The sequence below is a fragment of the Lagenorhynchus albirostris genome, chromosome 1 (assembly GCF_949774975.1).
Source record: "Lagenorhynchus albirostris chromosome 1, mLagAlb1.1, whole genome shotgun sequence".
Taxonomy (NCBI): Eukaryota; Metazoa; Chordata; class Mammalia; order Artiodactyla; family Delphinidae; genus Lagenorhynchus; species Lagenorhynchus albirostris.
Genome location: NC_083095.1, coordinates 42,737,456 through 42,754,483, shown reverse-complemented (window position 1 = coordinate 42,754,483; position 17,028 = coordinate 42,737,456). Strand labels below are relative to the sequence as shown.

The window sequence follows — 17,028 nt, the reverse complement described above, 5'->3', positions numbered from 1 at the left end:
ATTTAAAAGTTGATGACTGCATGTTTCAAAATCACTTGAAATTCACGTTTTCTTTATCATACTCCCACTTTATTTCTTCTCCCCTACCCCTGCCCCCCTGAAATCCTCAAAGCGGTGAAAATTTTGTTCTGAAGTTTTATGGACCCAGAAGAAAATTCTGTTCATAATTGTGGGACTACTTTTGTTACCAGTAATATGAAAGGCTCTGAGTTTAGCCCGGAAAAGAAAAAAAAGGTTAAAATACCAGCGAGGAGACTTCGTGAGGTAATTTCTCCAAATCAGGGAGATAATTCGCCTTTGCTGAAAGATGAGTTGTGCCGTGTTCCTCCAGCGTTGTCTGCAAATAGACGTCTTCCTGTTAGAACTGGGAAGAGCTTGAATGGAACGTTATGTGGTATGTGATTCCGAATAGTTTCAACCAGTTTTCACTTCTGTAAATCTTTAGTCTTTATTTTCATTTCGTTTTTTGTGTTTCAAAATTTAGAGGACTTTTGATGATTAAATTCCTAAATATATGTCTAGTTTGTACAGGCGTTTGAAAAATGACCCCTTTTCCTGGGAAAATGGCCAGGTACCCACAGTCTACATCGAATAATACTGAATAGATAGAATGAATAAAACATTTTGTATTTTGTTTTTTCTTTGCGTGTTTTTGGCACACTGTTCTTGTCCACAACTGTGATGGACACACTCAACTAGTGTGATGTGCTTACTTTTCACCAGTAGTGCTGGCTTTTTACCTTCTGTTTGGATAGTAGAAAAGCACAATTTCTGCATTTTGATGGCTTCCATGTCCCAATTCACTTGTCTGGAGCTCCCTGAAAGTGAAGATAGCATACGTTTTACCCACTTCACTGGTAATCAAATTAATGAATATAAGCGCAAAAAACAAAAGAATAAATAAAGCAGCTTTTATAGTGCTGCTTTTGAGGGGTACAGCATAACATAGGCCTGCTGTTAAATCAGGCTTTTATATCATGTGCATGTTTTATTCCTGACAAATGATTGTACCCATTGTTTGTCCAAATCCAATAGTGTAATGATATATTTTATAACATTTTATACTTATCTCATTTGATTGTCAGTTCTGAGCCCTTATTTTCCAAAATATCAGATGTAAAAACCTTCATCAGGATATATTTAAGTACATTTTAAGATTTTTGCATGAAGAGTGGCTTCCAATTTAATTAATTGCATTAATATGGAGTTTATAGTTCTTGAATTATATTTGTACAGTTTCAAAAGGTAACATCCTGATTTAAAAATCACTAAAATTGATTCCTTTATTTTGTTAGGTTCATCAGACTTAACTTCTGCCAGAAATTATCAGCAGCCTCCATTAGAAAATCCCACTGTGTCAGAAAGTGTAAGCAAAAGAATTCTTAATTATGCTCATGTTAAAATTTTAAGTATTGGCAAATAATGCTTTTTAAAATTTTGTTTGATTAGCAACAGACCTTGTTTTTATTTAAATTGCATTTACCAAAGAAATGTTTTTACAAACTGTAAGGTAAAGGTAAAGCAGCTGTAACAACATAATAAAAATAAAGTGAGGTGTAAATTATATATCATTCAAACTATTCTGAAGCCTTTTGTGTACTTTATTTTTCTTTTTTTTTGCGGTACGCGGGCCTGTCACCGCTGCGGTCTCTCCCGCCGCGGAGCACAGGCTCCGGACGCGCAGGCTCAGCGGCCATGGCTCATGGGCCCAGCCGCTTCGCGGCATGTGGGATCTTCCCGGACCGGGGCACAAACCCGTGTCCCCTGCATCGGCAGGCGGACTCTCAACCACTGCGCCACGAGGCGCCTTTCCTAGGGACTTTTAATGGGTTCACAGAATTTCAGTGTATGTATGTACCAAAGTTTATTTGTTCATATTCCTGTCATTTGACATTAAGGTTTTTTCCCCCGTTTTTTATAATATAAACAAGCAGGTGATGAACATTCTGGTATATATCCTAGCTCATTTCCTTGTATTAATTTCTAGGTGTAAAATTATTAGATAAAAGATTATGCACGTTTTTTTGCAATGTTTCTAAATTGCCTCCAGAAAAACTGTATCAATATATATTCTCCAGCAAGGTCATGAGTAAGAATTAGTGGGGTTAGTTCTCCCCGTCTTTATTTATACGAAGCATTAAAATTAAACCAAAAAAACCCGTGCCATTTTGATAGGTGAAAAAGGCATCTCATTGCTTTATTTTCTATTTCTTTTATTATTAGTGGAGGGGAAATTTTTTTCATTTATATTGCCACCTGTATTTACTCTTTTGTGAATTACATATTTATGTGCTGTGCTTTTTCTAACGGATTTGTGGGAGTTCTTTACATTAATTTCCCAGATACATTCTACTGTATTGTTAGCCTCATTGGCTATTTTTAGGAAGTTAACACCTGTTATCAGCAGATAGCTTGGATCAGTTTTCTTTTATGATTTTCTCTTTTCCCTTTAATGATTTAGCAGGGAAAAAAAATGTGTGTGTAAGGAAGATGAAGCAATGTTGACTGAACCTAGTACTTAAAAAGTCATGGTGTCTTGGCACTGAATAGAATCTTAGAAACGAAGTCTAGGGTTACACATGTGAGCAGAAAGCTATTTGCCAGTAGATGTCACTTATATAGTGAAGTCTTCTGAGACCACATTATAACTTAGTGACAAAGAATACTGTGATTAATTTGTGATATTGTGCCATGCGTTGACCATCCTTACGAACTTCATTTGATTCACAGTGAATCACATTTTCACATTTAACTATAGCCACTGAGATGTTACATAAGTTGCTCTGCTGAGAGTACCAAATCAGGATTTGAATCTGAATTTCAAGGTCACAGTTGCTTGCTTGTTCACTTACCCATTCGTTCACTTGATGACAGCTCATTACTCATTCAACAAATCTTTGAGTAGCTTCAAGGGACCTCAGCATTATGGTGGTGCTGGGAATTAAGCATATAAAACACACAGTCCTGTCCTCCCAGGGCACAGTAGTCACATGGCTAGTAAATGGTAATTGATAAATAATAAATCATAAAGTTTATTTAGCCTTTCATTTCTTCCTTTCATATCTTAAAGGATTTTTCTAAAGATGTTGCAGTGCAAGTGTTGCCTTTGGATAAAACAGAAGAGAACAACAGACAAAAAGGTAAAAGGATAGATTTGATTTTTTTTGGTAAAACATACATAACATAAAATTTACCATCTTTACCATTTTTAAGTGTACAGTTCTGTAGCATTAGGTATATTCATATTGTGCAGCCATCACCACCGTCCATCTCCAGAACTTTTCATCTTCCCCAACTGAAACTCTGTACTCATCAAATACTAACTGTATTCCCCCTCCCACCATTCTACTTTCTGTCTCTATAAATTCCACTATACCTCATATATATGGAATCATACAGTTTTTGTCCTTTGGTGACTGACTTATTTCACTTAGCATGTCTTCATGGTTCATTTATGTTGTAACGTGTAAGAATTTCCTTGGTAAGGATAGAATTTTATATTTTTAGACATTGATTTTTCTTTTCAGATATTCATTAAACAGCCTTACAGTTTTTTCTTATTATTTTCATTTTTAATTAGTTTTTCCTTCCAAATTAAGCTACTAATGGAATCTCTAAAGTCCAGAAAATGGTTTATAACAGTAAGGATACTTTTATTATTGCCAACAAATTGCATAGGTTTGGTATTTGATACCTGTTTATACATGCTGAATTCAAGTTTTATATAGTCTTTGGTAAGATAATAGATTAAAATATGCATTGAAAAAATTTATTTAATGACAGTTAAAAAGTAGTTGGTTTTATTTTCATCTAAGCAGTTTTATTGTTAGAGTTTGAACAAATGTCTCTAATTTGGCCCCAGGAGTTTTTACACAATTTTTTTCCTACAGTCTAGGGTTATAACTATTATTACTCAGTCATTTAATGTGTTCCTTACCTTTTTAAATTGAAAGGTCATATTGCTGAATCCCCAAACATTTTTTTTAGTTAAAAAAGTTTTTCTTTGAGTAGCTTATCAAAATTTAATAAATTTTCAGGAATCTAAAGTATATTTTTGTGTTTTGATTTTGCAGCAAATGACATCTTTATTTCTCAGTACACTATGGGACAGAAAGATGCTCTAAGAGCAGTTTTAAAACAAAAGTAAGTTTCATTTACAGAAAATAGGTGGGCCATTTCTTGTGTTTCTATATGGTTCTCTAAAATCAGCTTTATTTATACTTTGCACCTAGGAAAAAGTTTTTTTTTTTCCAATGTGTGAAATATATATATGTGATAATATGTATAAAGCATTTTTCATGGTGCTGGGCATGTGTAAAATACTCAGTGGCTGTTAATTATTATTATTATTATTGAAGATGTATTGTTCTAAGCACTTTATGTGCATTAACTCATTGAATTCTCTCAAAATCCAATGAAATAGATTCCATTACTATCCCAATTTTACAGGATCCCCATTTTATAGGTAAGGAAACTGAGGTAGAGAGGGATTGATTTTCCCAAAGTCATTTAGCAAGTATTCACTGGGCTGGGATTCAAACCCAGGTAGTCTGTCTTTAGAGTCCTCTCTTAGTCACCTCACTATACTGCTTATAGCAGTAGTCAAGTAGTTCCAAATATATAATACTTACTACTTACTATCAAAGGACATTTAGACTTTTTCTGGTTAAGATTTGAGAAAGGGACAAGCTTAGCATCTGGATGGAGTGAAGGGGAATGTGGCTACTACTCTATTCAAATGCTTCCTCCCAACTTTATCTTTAATGCCAGTGAAATACAGAACCAACCCTGACAACAGCACCATGCTAAACATGAAAGAATATATCACTGGAGGAATTTTTTTTTTTTTATCATTAGTGACGGTGGAATGAGATACATATTCTTAGGCTAAATGTATTCTACTCCTAAACCAGAGCAGCCTGGGACGCCCCTTAGAAAATAGGAAAAATGTTTACTTACTTTTGAACTCTTATTCAAAAAGGAAATTTTAGATTACTTCTATAAGTGGAAAGTTGGTATTTCTAATAATACAATGAAAATAAGTATATAACTATTAAGATAAAGTTTATTCTTTTTCACCTATAGTTATCCATGGTATACATATTATACTCTGGGAAACACTAACGAAATAAATATTACCTCCAAACTACAAGGGTGTGATCTGAGCCAGCCAGAGTTTCACAACTGGTTGTTTTGCTTAATGGTGCTTTTCCCTTTTACATTTGATCAGCCTCCAGTTCCCAATATGTGATATGGTGGTTAGGAGGAGAATTTGGATGGTAAATTGCATTCTGGGATTTGTAAATATATAAGAAAAGGCAAAAGTAAGGGCATGAGGGAGTAGTGCAGTCTCCCAAATTCTATACTTGAACTAAAAATTGCAGACTACATCTGACTCATTTGGAGAGAAAGTGATTACCATTTCCATCCAGCTGACCCCAGGTGGAAGTGGCTGCTTGCAACCGTAATGGGGACTTTATCAACTTGCCTTCAAGTCAGAACTCTCCGATCTGAGAGGGAGAAGTTGTTTATATACAAGTGGACAGTGAGAGGTAACTGTGAACACTATGCCTCTTATCTGTTCACAGTAGATCTCTCCCCATTTCAGGATGGATGCACAGAATTTTTTTAAAAAAGCAAAAAACAAAAAAACTAGGAAGGGCCTCTGAGAAGGTCATTGCAATGTAGAGAATAATAATTGAGTCAGAAATATAAAATGACTCTCATACTGGGTTAAGAGAGATTTTGCTGTAGTTAGTGTCACTTGAATTTTTTTTTTTTTTTTGAGAATGGTGGATGGAATTTGGCAAAGTGATTCTAAAATTTACTTGGAAGACACACAAATTGAGAATATATACACATACTGTTAAGAATACATACATCTAGAATGCACACAGTTGAGAATAGCTAATTTTGGAGAAACAGAAATGGAATGATGGAAAATCTGCCCTATTTGCTACTATAATATGCTGTAAAGCTGTGATAAAAGGTAATCAGCTGGAGCCTTTGAGGAATGAAGAGTCTGTCCAGAGTGTCTAGAACAAGGGTAGAATGTCCTTACATGTGGCTGGAGAGGTAAGCAAGGGGTGAGGTTATAAACTACTTAAAAGAAGTTTGGACTTAAAGAGAAACAGCAAATCATTTAAAAGTTTTAAAGTGTGATATATTTTTCTTAAAAGGCTCACTCAGGTAGTTATGAAAAAATGGATTGGAAGAGGACTGGACTGGAGTCCAGGAAACCAGTTGACTATGAATTTTTCAGGAATCTTTTAAAGAGATGAATTAGATTGGTCCTGAGTACATTGGGGAATGGTGGAATGTGAGGGTGGGAATCATGCTGGGCTGTAGAGGAGTACACAGGTTTGGAAGATGATCTGGAGATAGAATTGACAGGAATTGCTGCTTAGATGTGAGAGTGAGGAAGGAGCTAAGGATGGATCCTAGATTTTTAGCTTGTATAAATGCATAGTCAGTAGTAGTATTCATTAAGAAATGGAAGCCTTGGGGGAATAAATTTCATTTTAGACGTAAGCAGGGGTTTGAGGTACCTATGAGACATCCAGGTGAAAAATGTCTGATAGGAAATTGAATATAAAGGTCAAATTTACAAAAGGGGTCTAAGCTAGAAATCCATAAGTCATCTGTATGTAGATAGTAGTCTAAGCTCTGGAAGTGACTGAAGTGACTCGGTGGGAGTGTGAGAGTGAAAAGAGATGGCATAGGGTAGGGCTCTGAGAAAACCAAACCTTTAAGAGATGTGCAAAGAAAGCAATGTGGCTTCTAAATGTTACTCAGAAAGTTTATCCAGAGGTGTAAGAGAGTATGGTCTTAACAAAACCAAGGGAAATGAGGTTCTAAGTTTGATAGCTGCTCAGAGGTAAAGAAAGATAAGGACTGAAAAGTGTCCATTGAATTGAGCAAGACGAGGTATTAATGGCCTTGGTAAGAGCAGTTTCAGTGTAGCATTGGGATAGATGCCAGATTCAGAGGATTTAGGAATAAAGAGATTTAGGAATAAAGAAGTCTTCTAGAAAAAGACTAGAAGGAAACAGTTTCTTCTGAATGGGAGAGTTATGTGCATTTTTTCTAGTTCTTTACACTTAGAAGCTCATTGGCTACATTGAGCATTTATTAATTTGATAATTGGAAAAAATAAAATTTTAAAGCCTATAAAGAAGTTGATGTCTAGCCTTATAATGTTATTTTTCTTGTTGGTCAATTTAATGTATTAAAGTAGAATGAAAGATCTTTTTTTTTTTTTTTTTTTGCAGTACGCGGGCCTCTCACTGTTGTGGCCTCTCCCGTTGCGGAGCACAGGCTCCGGACGTGCAGCCTCAGCAGCCATGACTCACGGGCCCAGCCGCTCCGCGGCATGCGGGATCTTCCCGGACCGGGGCACGAGCCCACGTCCCCTGCATCGTCAGGCGGACTCTCAACCACTGTGCCACCACGGAAGCCCTGAATGAAAGATCTTAAAGGGTAAATCACATTCAGACTTCAGACAGAAATTCTAAAAGATACAGATTATCTGAATTACATTTTCTTAGTACACCACTCAGTCAGCTAAATATATATTGAGCACCTACTATGTGCTCTTTCTTAGTTGCTGTTTGGTATAAAAGAAGTCCCCGGCCCCCCACCCCAGGTTGCTTAGGGCTTGGCTGGGGAGAGAATAGGTAGATATGTGGAGGAATGCATGATTAGAGCTGTGAGAGGAAACATTCAATACATTGTTAAACTGTTCTGTACAGACATTTAAACCATAGGATGGCTGACTGTCAAGCCTCAGTTGTGTGGTATAGGAAGTAAATACAAAAGTAATTAATGAATGGAAAGATCAAGAGGAAATGTTATGAGAGCAGGCTTATTGAAAAAGGTAAGGCTTTTGTTGTATCTTTAGAAGGATAGAGTAAGTTAGGTGAAGAAGGTTGAGAGAGTGAGAAAAAGCATGGAGTCAGCTGTGGGAGTGGCATGCCGTAGTCAGTGAGAGCAGTGTGACTCAGGAAGAGGTGGTTTTGGGAGGAAAAGTGCAGTATGTATAGGGCAGGGCCAGAGGATGGAGTGTGTGGAAGGCCAAACAGGAAAGTAGCCTAATCAGTTGTCTATAAGGAATGATTTTAGATTTTTTGAATGGTGGGAAAATGTGTGTGGAGAGTTTTTAAGCAATTAGAAACGGGAAGAATGAAATAGTTGGCCAGAGATGATGGTTTGTACTAGAGCAGAAGTCTGAAGGGAGAAGTGCTGTTTGAGAGAGAAAGCTTGGTGTTATGGGACGATCTCTGGGAACTGGTCCTAACTCAGCTACTTACTAGTTCTGTGACGTGATCAAGTAAATCCCGTTACCTCTATGGACCTCAGTTTCTTGATGTGAAAATTAGGAAAGATGGGCTACTGGGTTCCCCCTACCTCCATAATTCCATGACACTAGTCCTGCAATTGTGATGAAATAATTGACAAAACCTGATGACTCAGTTGGGCATGAGAAGGTAAACGAGGATAGAGAAGTTAACTTCAAAATTTTGAGAATGAGAGAAAAATGATGCTCTTAATAGAGATGAGGCAACATCAATGAGGAGTAAGTTTAAGAGCTCTGTGGCCTTCTTCAAAAATCAAAGGATGGGGGTCTTCCCTGGTGGCTCAGTGGTTGAGAGTCTGCCTGCCGATGCAGGGGACACGGGTTCGTGCCCCAGTCCGCGAAGATCCCACATGCCGCGGAGCGACTGGGCCCGTGAGCCATGGCCGCTGAGCCTGCGCGTCCGGAGCCTGTGCTCCGCAACGGGAGAGGCCGCAACAGTGAGAGGCCCGCGTACCGCAAAAAAAATAAAAGGAAAAATCAAAGGGTGGAAATTCAGCAGCTGGAGATGGAGCTCATTCCTGTTGATTTTACTTAGACTTACCTTAGGGAGTCTTCAGTTTTGTCAGTGTTTTCTTTCATTGATTTCTTTTAGGCCAAATACAGCACAAAATTGACCAGTCTTTTTTTTTTTTTTTTAGGTGTTTAGTTAAATGCCTTACTGTGAATATGTATCTATTTTCTGGACTCATTTTTAATCCAGACTGCTTAGTAGTGTATTTTGTGCCCATTTTAATAAACTAGGTGACATTTATTAAATCTAAATGAGTTAGAATTTAAAAAATTCTTTTCAGCGGTTTTAACGATCCCTCTTGGGTTGTCTTACTTTGGGAGTAAAACTTGATACCTAAATTCTTAGAGCCTTTTCTGCATGTTATAAATTTGTACTTCTTGACTATAAATCATTGTAATTGTGCCCATGTCTTTTCCACATGCATAAGTCGTATTTTCTGAAATATCAGTGCCTTCAAGGAATTACCTTTTTATTTCCTTAGTGTGTAGTGACCTGAGCCTTAATAGATTTCATTAACCAAATGACTAATAAGATGCTGATAGTGAAAAATAGGGATTTAAATTAAAAAAATCAAGAAAACTCACCTGCAGCAGATTACCACTTGTAGGTATTTCTTCTAATGGTTCAGTAGAGGTTACTGAATAGATTTTATTCCTTTTTTATTTACAGAGCTCAAAGCATGCCTGTCTTTAAGGAGGTAAAGGTACAGCTTTTAGAAGATGCCAGCGCAGAAAAGGACCCTATTATTCAGGAGAGTAGAACTTCACCCAGTGGAATTGATTCAGCTGCAACTGTGGCTGCAGCAACTGCTGCCGCCATTGCAACAGCAGCTCCACTGATAAAAGTATATCTGTTTCTTCCCAGATAGTCATTACTACTTTGTAAAATGTAAAAATGTTTATTAGAAACTGATTCTGTAATTGTTGTGTCCAGCCATTGGCTAGGGATATTGCTGTCTGTAGTTGTGAATTATTTCTCAGAAGTTGTGAGATTTATCTCTCATCCCTGTGTTAGTTCTAGAAAATCCTGGACTTTCTTAGTTTTAGCACTGCAAAATATCATCTTGGGAACCCCTCAGTCCTGGGTACCTGGGATGTTTGGTCATCCTTATTTTAGAGCTAGAAGGGACCATACAGACCATCTATGCCAAACCCCTCAGTTTGTAAATGGGAAAAATGAGAAACAGGTCAGAGTCAGCAATAAGGTCTTAGAGCCAATAGGGGGAGAGCCAAGACTGCTGACCTAACTCAGCCTCAGATTAGTGAAGTATCGAAAGCTACTTTGTTTTGCTATTTCCTTCTTTTTAATTTCCATTTAAGTATTTTTAATTTCCATTAAGTATTTAATTTCCACTTAAGAAATAAAAATTGTATGTGACAAATTTGTTATTTTTTATGAGAGAAAAGATCTACTTAAGGATAACTATCTTCTGCCTTTTATTTCTGTGATTCTAAAAATAAAGGCATAAAATCATCAGAAATTTGGTTTGATAATTTCTCAATACCAATCACTTTATATAATCTTTCTAGTAATTGAGCATATTTTTGATATCTTTGGATATTTTTACTGTTTTAGGTGCAGAGTGAGTTGGAATCAAAGGTCAATACTGTTACAGAATTACTCAATAAGTTACAGGAGACTGATAAACAGCTACAACGCGTTACAGAGCAGCAGACAACCATTCAGAATAACCATGAGAAACTACACTGCCGTGATCATGGAAAGCAAATGAATGTGTTTATGGAGCAGTACATTAGGCATCTTGAAAAACTGCAGCAACAACAAATAGATATTCAGGTAATAAAGGGATTACACATTCCATGACCTTTTATCATGTGGATCTCTAAGCTAATATTCATTGATTATTGTAATAGCTCAGGAGATTGTAACAGTTTTAGTTCTTAAATAATGATTTGCTTTTGTTCAGAATTCTTTTCCTCTATGGGGTAACTCTGCATGTTCTAGTTCAGACGTCTAGCTCTGTGAGACCTCTCCTTATAGTTGGCTTTTCCTTCTTTTGTGGTATTTCTGTTGACGGTGTTTTTAAAGGGCATTTATTGCATTGCAGTTTTTTGTTTACATCAGTGGCTCTTAGCCTGGGAATGTGCATCAGACTCACTTGGAGAGCTTTATAAATATACACGTGCTTGTACCTCTCAGAAAGTCTGAGACAGCAGGTCTCAGATGGGGTCTGGGAATCCTTGAAAGCTCTCTAATGATTCCGTTGCGCACCCTTGGATGAGAACCACCTAGTATACTTATTTGCTTCTACATTTACTTAATTAAAAAGAATGAATATTCTTATGCCTTTTGAATATGAGGCACTGGGCTATTATAAAAAGGAGAATTATCCTCACAGAGAGCTGATAGTATAGTTTCTTATTTATTTTGGAATTTCTTAAGTCCTGGGATATTACCCAGCACTCAGGTACTCAGTATACTTTCTTTTTGAATGAGTGAATGACCAGCATCGTAAATGCATTGGGTTTTTAAAAATAAATTTATTTATTTTATTTATTTATTTTTGGCTGTGTTGGGTCTTCGTTGCTGGGCGCGGGCTTTCTCTAGTTGCGGCGAGCTGGGGCTACTCTCCGTTGCGGTGCACGGGCTTCTCATTGCAGTGGCTTCTCTTGTTGCGGAGCACAGCCTCTAGGCACGTGGGCTTCAGTAGTTGTGGCACGTGGGCTCAGTAGTTGTGGCACGCGGGCTCTAGATCTCAGACTCAGTAGTTGTGGCGCATGGGCTTAGTTGCTCCATGGCATGTGGGATCTTCCTGGACCAGGGCTCAAACCCGTGTCCCCTGCATTTGCACATTTGCAGGCAGATTCTTTTTTTTTTTTTTTTTTTTTTTTTTCGGTACACGGGCCTCTCACTGTTGTGGCCTCTCCCATTGCAGAGCACAGGCTCCGGACGCGCAGGCCCAGCGGCCATGGCTCACGGGCCCAGCCGCTCCACGGCTTGCGGGATCCTCCCGCACCGGGGCACGAACCCGTGTCCCCTGCATCGGCAGGTGGACTCTCAACCACTGCACCACCAGGGAAGCCCCTGCAGGCAGATTCGTAACCACTGCGCCACCAAGGAAGCCCTGCATTGGTTTTAATTTACTTTTTTTCCCTACTTAGTATGCAGTTTACAAACTTTTAAAAATAAAATTAAAATATAACATTCAGAAGAATATATAAAAATAAGCTTATCATAGCTCAATATAAGATCACAGAGTGAACGCTAATGTCCTATTACTTTCAAGACTTCCTAATAGAGCTTGTCTTGAAATTTTCATGGGATTAAGATATTATTTTTATTGGAATGATTATGGGCATATAAAATAAAGTTTTACTAAGTACTCCATACATTGCTAAAATTGAGTATGCAGCATGTCATCTGGAGAGGCTAGGAGTGGGCCTATCAGAGTGCTGGTCCCCAGTCTACAGGTAACTTTGCTTCTCTGAGCCTTGATTTCTTTACCTAGAAAATATTTTTGGTTCAGGATAGAATGAGATGACACATTTGAAAAGCACATTGAGTTTTTTTAAGGTAGTTCTAGGTGCCTGCCATTCATTTATCCTTCCATAAATAAACGCATAATTTATTAACTTTCTGATTTTGGAAGAATGGAATCTTTGCTAATTCAGACATCTTATTTATAAAGCCTATAACTACAGAGAAAATTGAACTTTCAGTGAGTATTTTAGTAGTTCAGTTAAGGCTTAATGAAATGAAATTCTTTTTGAAGAGTGATCTCAACACACTTTTAAGAATTCTGTAAAACTATAAATCTTTTCGGTTTTTCTTTGTCTAGCATAAAACTCTTTTAAAATCCGTTTTATTAGTTAAGATACTTACACATTTCAGATGTTTTAATAGTGTTAAAACTGTGTTGTCACTATAGTTTCCATTTATACGTAAATGCATAAATTACTGCTGCTACTATGCGCGGCTACTATTTTATTTGAGTGCTTTCTGTCAATGGTTTTTAAACCTTTAATTAAAATAAAATCTTACCATCCAGGATATAAAAGATGAGATGTTTTGGTTTTAAATTCTCTGGTTTAAGTAGAGGTCTAGGGCTAGGGTCCCTTCTTCCTGGTCCTCTCCTACCCTGCTTCAGTGTCTCTTGAGCCATCTCTGAGGTGAAAAGGAAGAAACGGAGGTTTAGAATAAATTAAATGATCAGGGCCACACTGCAGAGCCAGACTTAACCCAAGTGCTATTATATGCTTCCAGTGGCATTGCTGCTGCAGTAGATAGTTGCATGTAATGTATGTATTTTCATTGTTTATTAAATCTAATAGATTGTTTTCAAGTCTTCTAATAAATTCAAAGTATTTTGTCATCTAACTCTTTCAAATGATACTTGAAATTAACAAAGTAATTTTATGTTTTCTAGACTCACTTCATTAGTGCTGCACTCAAGACTAGTAGTTTTCAGCCCGTTACTGTGCCCCCTTCTAGAGCAGTGGAAAAGTATTCTGTAAAACCAGACCATTTGAATTTTGGTAGCAGTAATCTATCTTCAAATAACACCTTTGCTTCCAAACAAGGTAAAAATATGTAGTTTTCTATGAATAAAAAATGCCAGCTATGAATGTTCTTTGCAGTATATAAGCTGAAAACTTACTTACAAGGTTGTGAGAGACTCTTTGTTTTATAAAATTAGGTTTTGTTTTTTTTTAGGTCAGGTAAGTTTTAGATTATTTTGAAACTTGTTCAGTCAAGTTATGGATCATGTTCTACTTGATGGTCTTAATTAATAACTTTCATAAATTGTCAGAAGCACTTCTATATAAATTTAGAAAAATTTTACTTATCTAGCATCAAAAATGCTTGTCATCAATTCACCAATTTTCTGACAAACTGGATATTTGCTGTTTTCTTGATTCTGTCAGGGGAGAAACCATCTGAGTACAATTAGAAACTATTTCTAAATATTTTCAAAGAGTTAGTAATGCAAGTCTATTTTAATGGAATTTTAAAAATCTCTTTATAAAAACAAAGGAATACATAGCTTATTTGTGTTAATCCTTTGGAATTTAAACTATATCAATAAATGTATCTCCAAATTATTGATATTTGAATAATGAACTAATGAAAATCAAGGGCCTATCCCTTTAATGATATACAGATCCATGGAGTACAATATTCCCGACATTTGATTTGTTAGAACATTGTTGGATTACAGACATGTTAAAGGTTCCTTATACTTGCAAGGTGCTTTACGTTTCCCCCAAATGAGTGGGTCTTACAAAACTTTTGTGAAGTGATGTGAATCAGTTTTTAAGTTGTAAAGGGAGGAAGATGAAGCCCAGAAAGGTTATGACTGCCTGCTCAAGGTCACCTGGCTTGAGAGTGAAAGTGTCAGAGCTACAGCTGGAACTCAGGTTTCCACGCTCACCGTTCATAGTTGTCTAATGTATTTTGTACTCTAAAGTGGGATCTCTCTAGATCAAAGTATATAAAAATTTTAAGACTTGCTATACTTAGCACCAGATGGTCTTACCAGTTTTCATTGCCACGAGCAGTGTCTGGCTATGCCATTTTTCACCACAACTTGAATAGCACTGAATATTGTCATATTTTTTTCTTATTTATTAGGTATAAGTATAAAGTGTTTATAGTTTGTATTCTTCTGATTCTAGTGAGGATGAACTTATTTCTATATATTTGTTAATAATTTGAGTATCCTATATAATTTTTGTTTTATTTTTAAAATATGGGGAAGAGTAATATTACAATTTAAACGTTTTTAAAAAGTAAGTTAAATTTATTATTTTCTTTATTTTCTATTGAAGCACCTTCAATAGAGGTTGAAGATACCAATTTTGATAAACAGAAATCTCCTTTGGAGACACCAGCACCCCGCAGATTTGCTCCTGTACCTGTTTCAAAGGATGATAAAATATCAAAGAGGGAAAATCCTACGGATAAAAAAGAAAATATGGAGATATCACATCATACAGGTAATAAAGCAATTATAATTAGCACCCACTACTTTTATTAGACCCATCTCAAATTAGGAACAGATTTCCACACTCATGATTTATAATTCTCTAATGTGCCTTGTAGTAACTGAAGTAGGATCTCTATTTTTAATATTTGTATTTAAATGATACTTTCTGGGCAAATCAAGCTTCTTTAGGTTCTTTGTAGAAGGAGTTGGAGATATACCTTTATAATTATTCTGACTATCTTCAACATGTTATTACTTAAACCTTTAATGAAAAAAATTTGTTATTAATAAATAAAAAATAATGCTTTATAGAAGGTAAGGTTGATTATCATGTTTACTTATATTGTTTTTAAGTGTGACTTTAAATACTAAAACTCAGAGAATTTTAACATTTATTATTGTGTTCAATTGGAAAAAGTGCTAATAACCTTTATAAGTGACAGGAAATAATAATTTGTTATAGACACTTAAAATATAGCCTTTCTAGTAAAAGTAAGTAAAAATGTTAAATATAAGCTTTCATTTTTGGAGTCATTTAAATGCATTCCAGTCTTGTCTTGGACACATTTAAAGAATCTTAAGGAATTTAAAAGATAATAAAATCTTTAATTAATAAACTAACCTCACCAAAAAAAAAAAAAGTTTGTTATGTAGTCTCATTAAAGATGAGGCTAAAAGGAGGATTCAACCAATAGTTGTTGTGAAGAAATAGTTAAATCTCCCTTTCACTGTTTATAAAAATAGTTACAGGGCTTCCCTGGTGGCGCAGCGGTTGAGAGTCCACCTGCCGATGCAGGGGACACGGGTTCGTGCCCCGGTCCGGGAGGATCCCACATGCCGCGGAGCGGCTGGGCCCATAGGCCATGGCCGCTGAGCCTGTGCGTCTGGAGCCTGTGCTCCGCAGCGGGAGGGGCCACAGCAGTGAGAGGCCTGCGTACCGCAAAAAAAAAAAAAAAAAAATAGTTACAGTTTACTGGGCTTTGTGATGATGTTACTTCTCGTTCAAATTCCTTTTTTCTGTGATGGAAATAAATTCAGGCCTAAAATTGTACCAGTATAGTTTCCTTGAGTTATAAATATTTAGTTTTATTGATGAATGTATGTGTAGTCTACATTGTAAATTGAGTAGGTCATCACCACATGAAACTAATTTAGTACAAATATATGTGAGATAGTATATAAAAGAGAAATGAATTAGTACTTGAAAAATGATATTGTATTTCTTCTATTGTAGAAAATGTAGGACTATTGGAACAAATTTTGAATAGCTATGATTCTTTGACAAGAATAAGTGAATCTTCAGACAAAAACTTACTAACTAGATCAAAAATAGGATGGAATCCTGAGAGGAGAAACAGGTAAAAACAAGAGATTGGAATAAAAGCTACATTGAAAAGAGCTTTGTTTATATTTTTAAAATTTCTTTAGAAATTTTAGTGAATTTAAAACATTGCTTTTAAAAATTGTCTTAGATTTAGTTACTATTTTCTTCTGCTAATAGATCTTTCCTCTTTTCTATAATATAATTATGAATACATCTAATTTTCTCAAACTGTGGATTATTTACTATTCATTTCTGATGAAATGATATCTGGGATTTGCTTCAATAATAATCCATTGCAGGGGCTTCCCTGGTGGCACAGTGGTTAAGAATCCACCTGCCAACACAGGGGACATGGGTTCGAGCCCTGGTCCGGGAAGGTCCCACTTGCCGTGGAGCAACTAAGCCCGTGCACCACAACTACTGAGTCTGCGCTCTAGAACCTGCAAGTCACAACTACTGAAGCCTGAGCACCTAGAGCCCGTGCTCTGCAACAAGAGAAGCCACCACAATGAGAAGCCGGTCCACCGCAACGAAGAGTAGCCCCTGCTCACCCCAACTGGAGAAAGCCCGCATACAGCAACGAAGACCCAACACAGCCAAAAATAAAAAAATAAAAATAAAATAAATTAATTTAAAAAAATCCATTGCAAGGTGGGGAAAACTGGGTTGGAAGTATAAATGAAATGAGAATAGCCATAAGTTAGTTATTTTTGTAGTTGAATAAAGGTATATAGAGGTCATTATACTATTCTTTCTACTTTTGTGTATGTTTGAAACTTTACATTATAAAGAGTTTTTAAAAAGTCAAGTAAATCTAAGCCACTATAATTTTTTTTGAATGTCATGAAAACTACAGTAATAAAAACTAAACGTGTCACATTTTGCATAAT

At 36.3% G+C, this 17,028-nt stretch overlaps 1 protein-coding gene across 1 annotated transcript in view; it reads left to right on the top strand.

Moving 5' to 3' along the window:
• The first annotated feature begins 43 nt into the window (after positions 1-43).
• KIAA0586 (KIAA0586 ortholog) overlaps positions 44-17,028 on the top strand; it is a 105,973-nt gene continuing 88,988 nt past the window's right edge. The window contains exons 1-9 of the mRNA XM_060142018.1: positions 44-394; positions 1,296-1,366; positions 3,071-3,140; positions 4,074-4,143; positions 9,537-9,711; positions 10,443-10,664; positions 13,255-13,408; positions 14,657-14,824; positions 16,049-16,172. Of these exons, the coding sequence (XP_059998001.1) occupies positions 139-394; positions 1,296-1,366; positions 3,071-3,140; positions 4,074-4,143; positions 9,537-9,711; positions 10,443-10,664; positions 13,255-13,408; positions 14,657-14,824; positions 16,049-16,172 (1,310 nt within the window). The 5' untranslated portion in view covers positions 44-138. The remainder of the gene's footprint in view (positions 395-1,295; positions 1,367-3,070; positions 3,141-4,073; positions 4,144-9,536; positions 9,712-10,442; positions 10,665-13,254; positions 13,409-14,656; positions 14,825-16,048; positions 16,173-17,028) is intronic.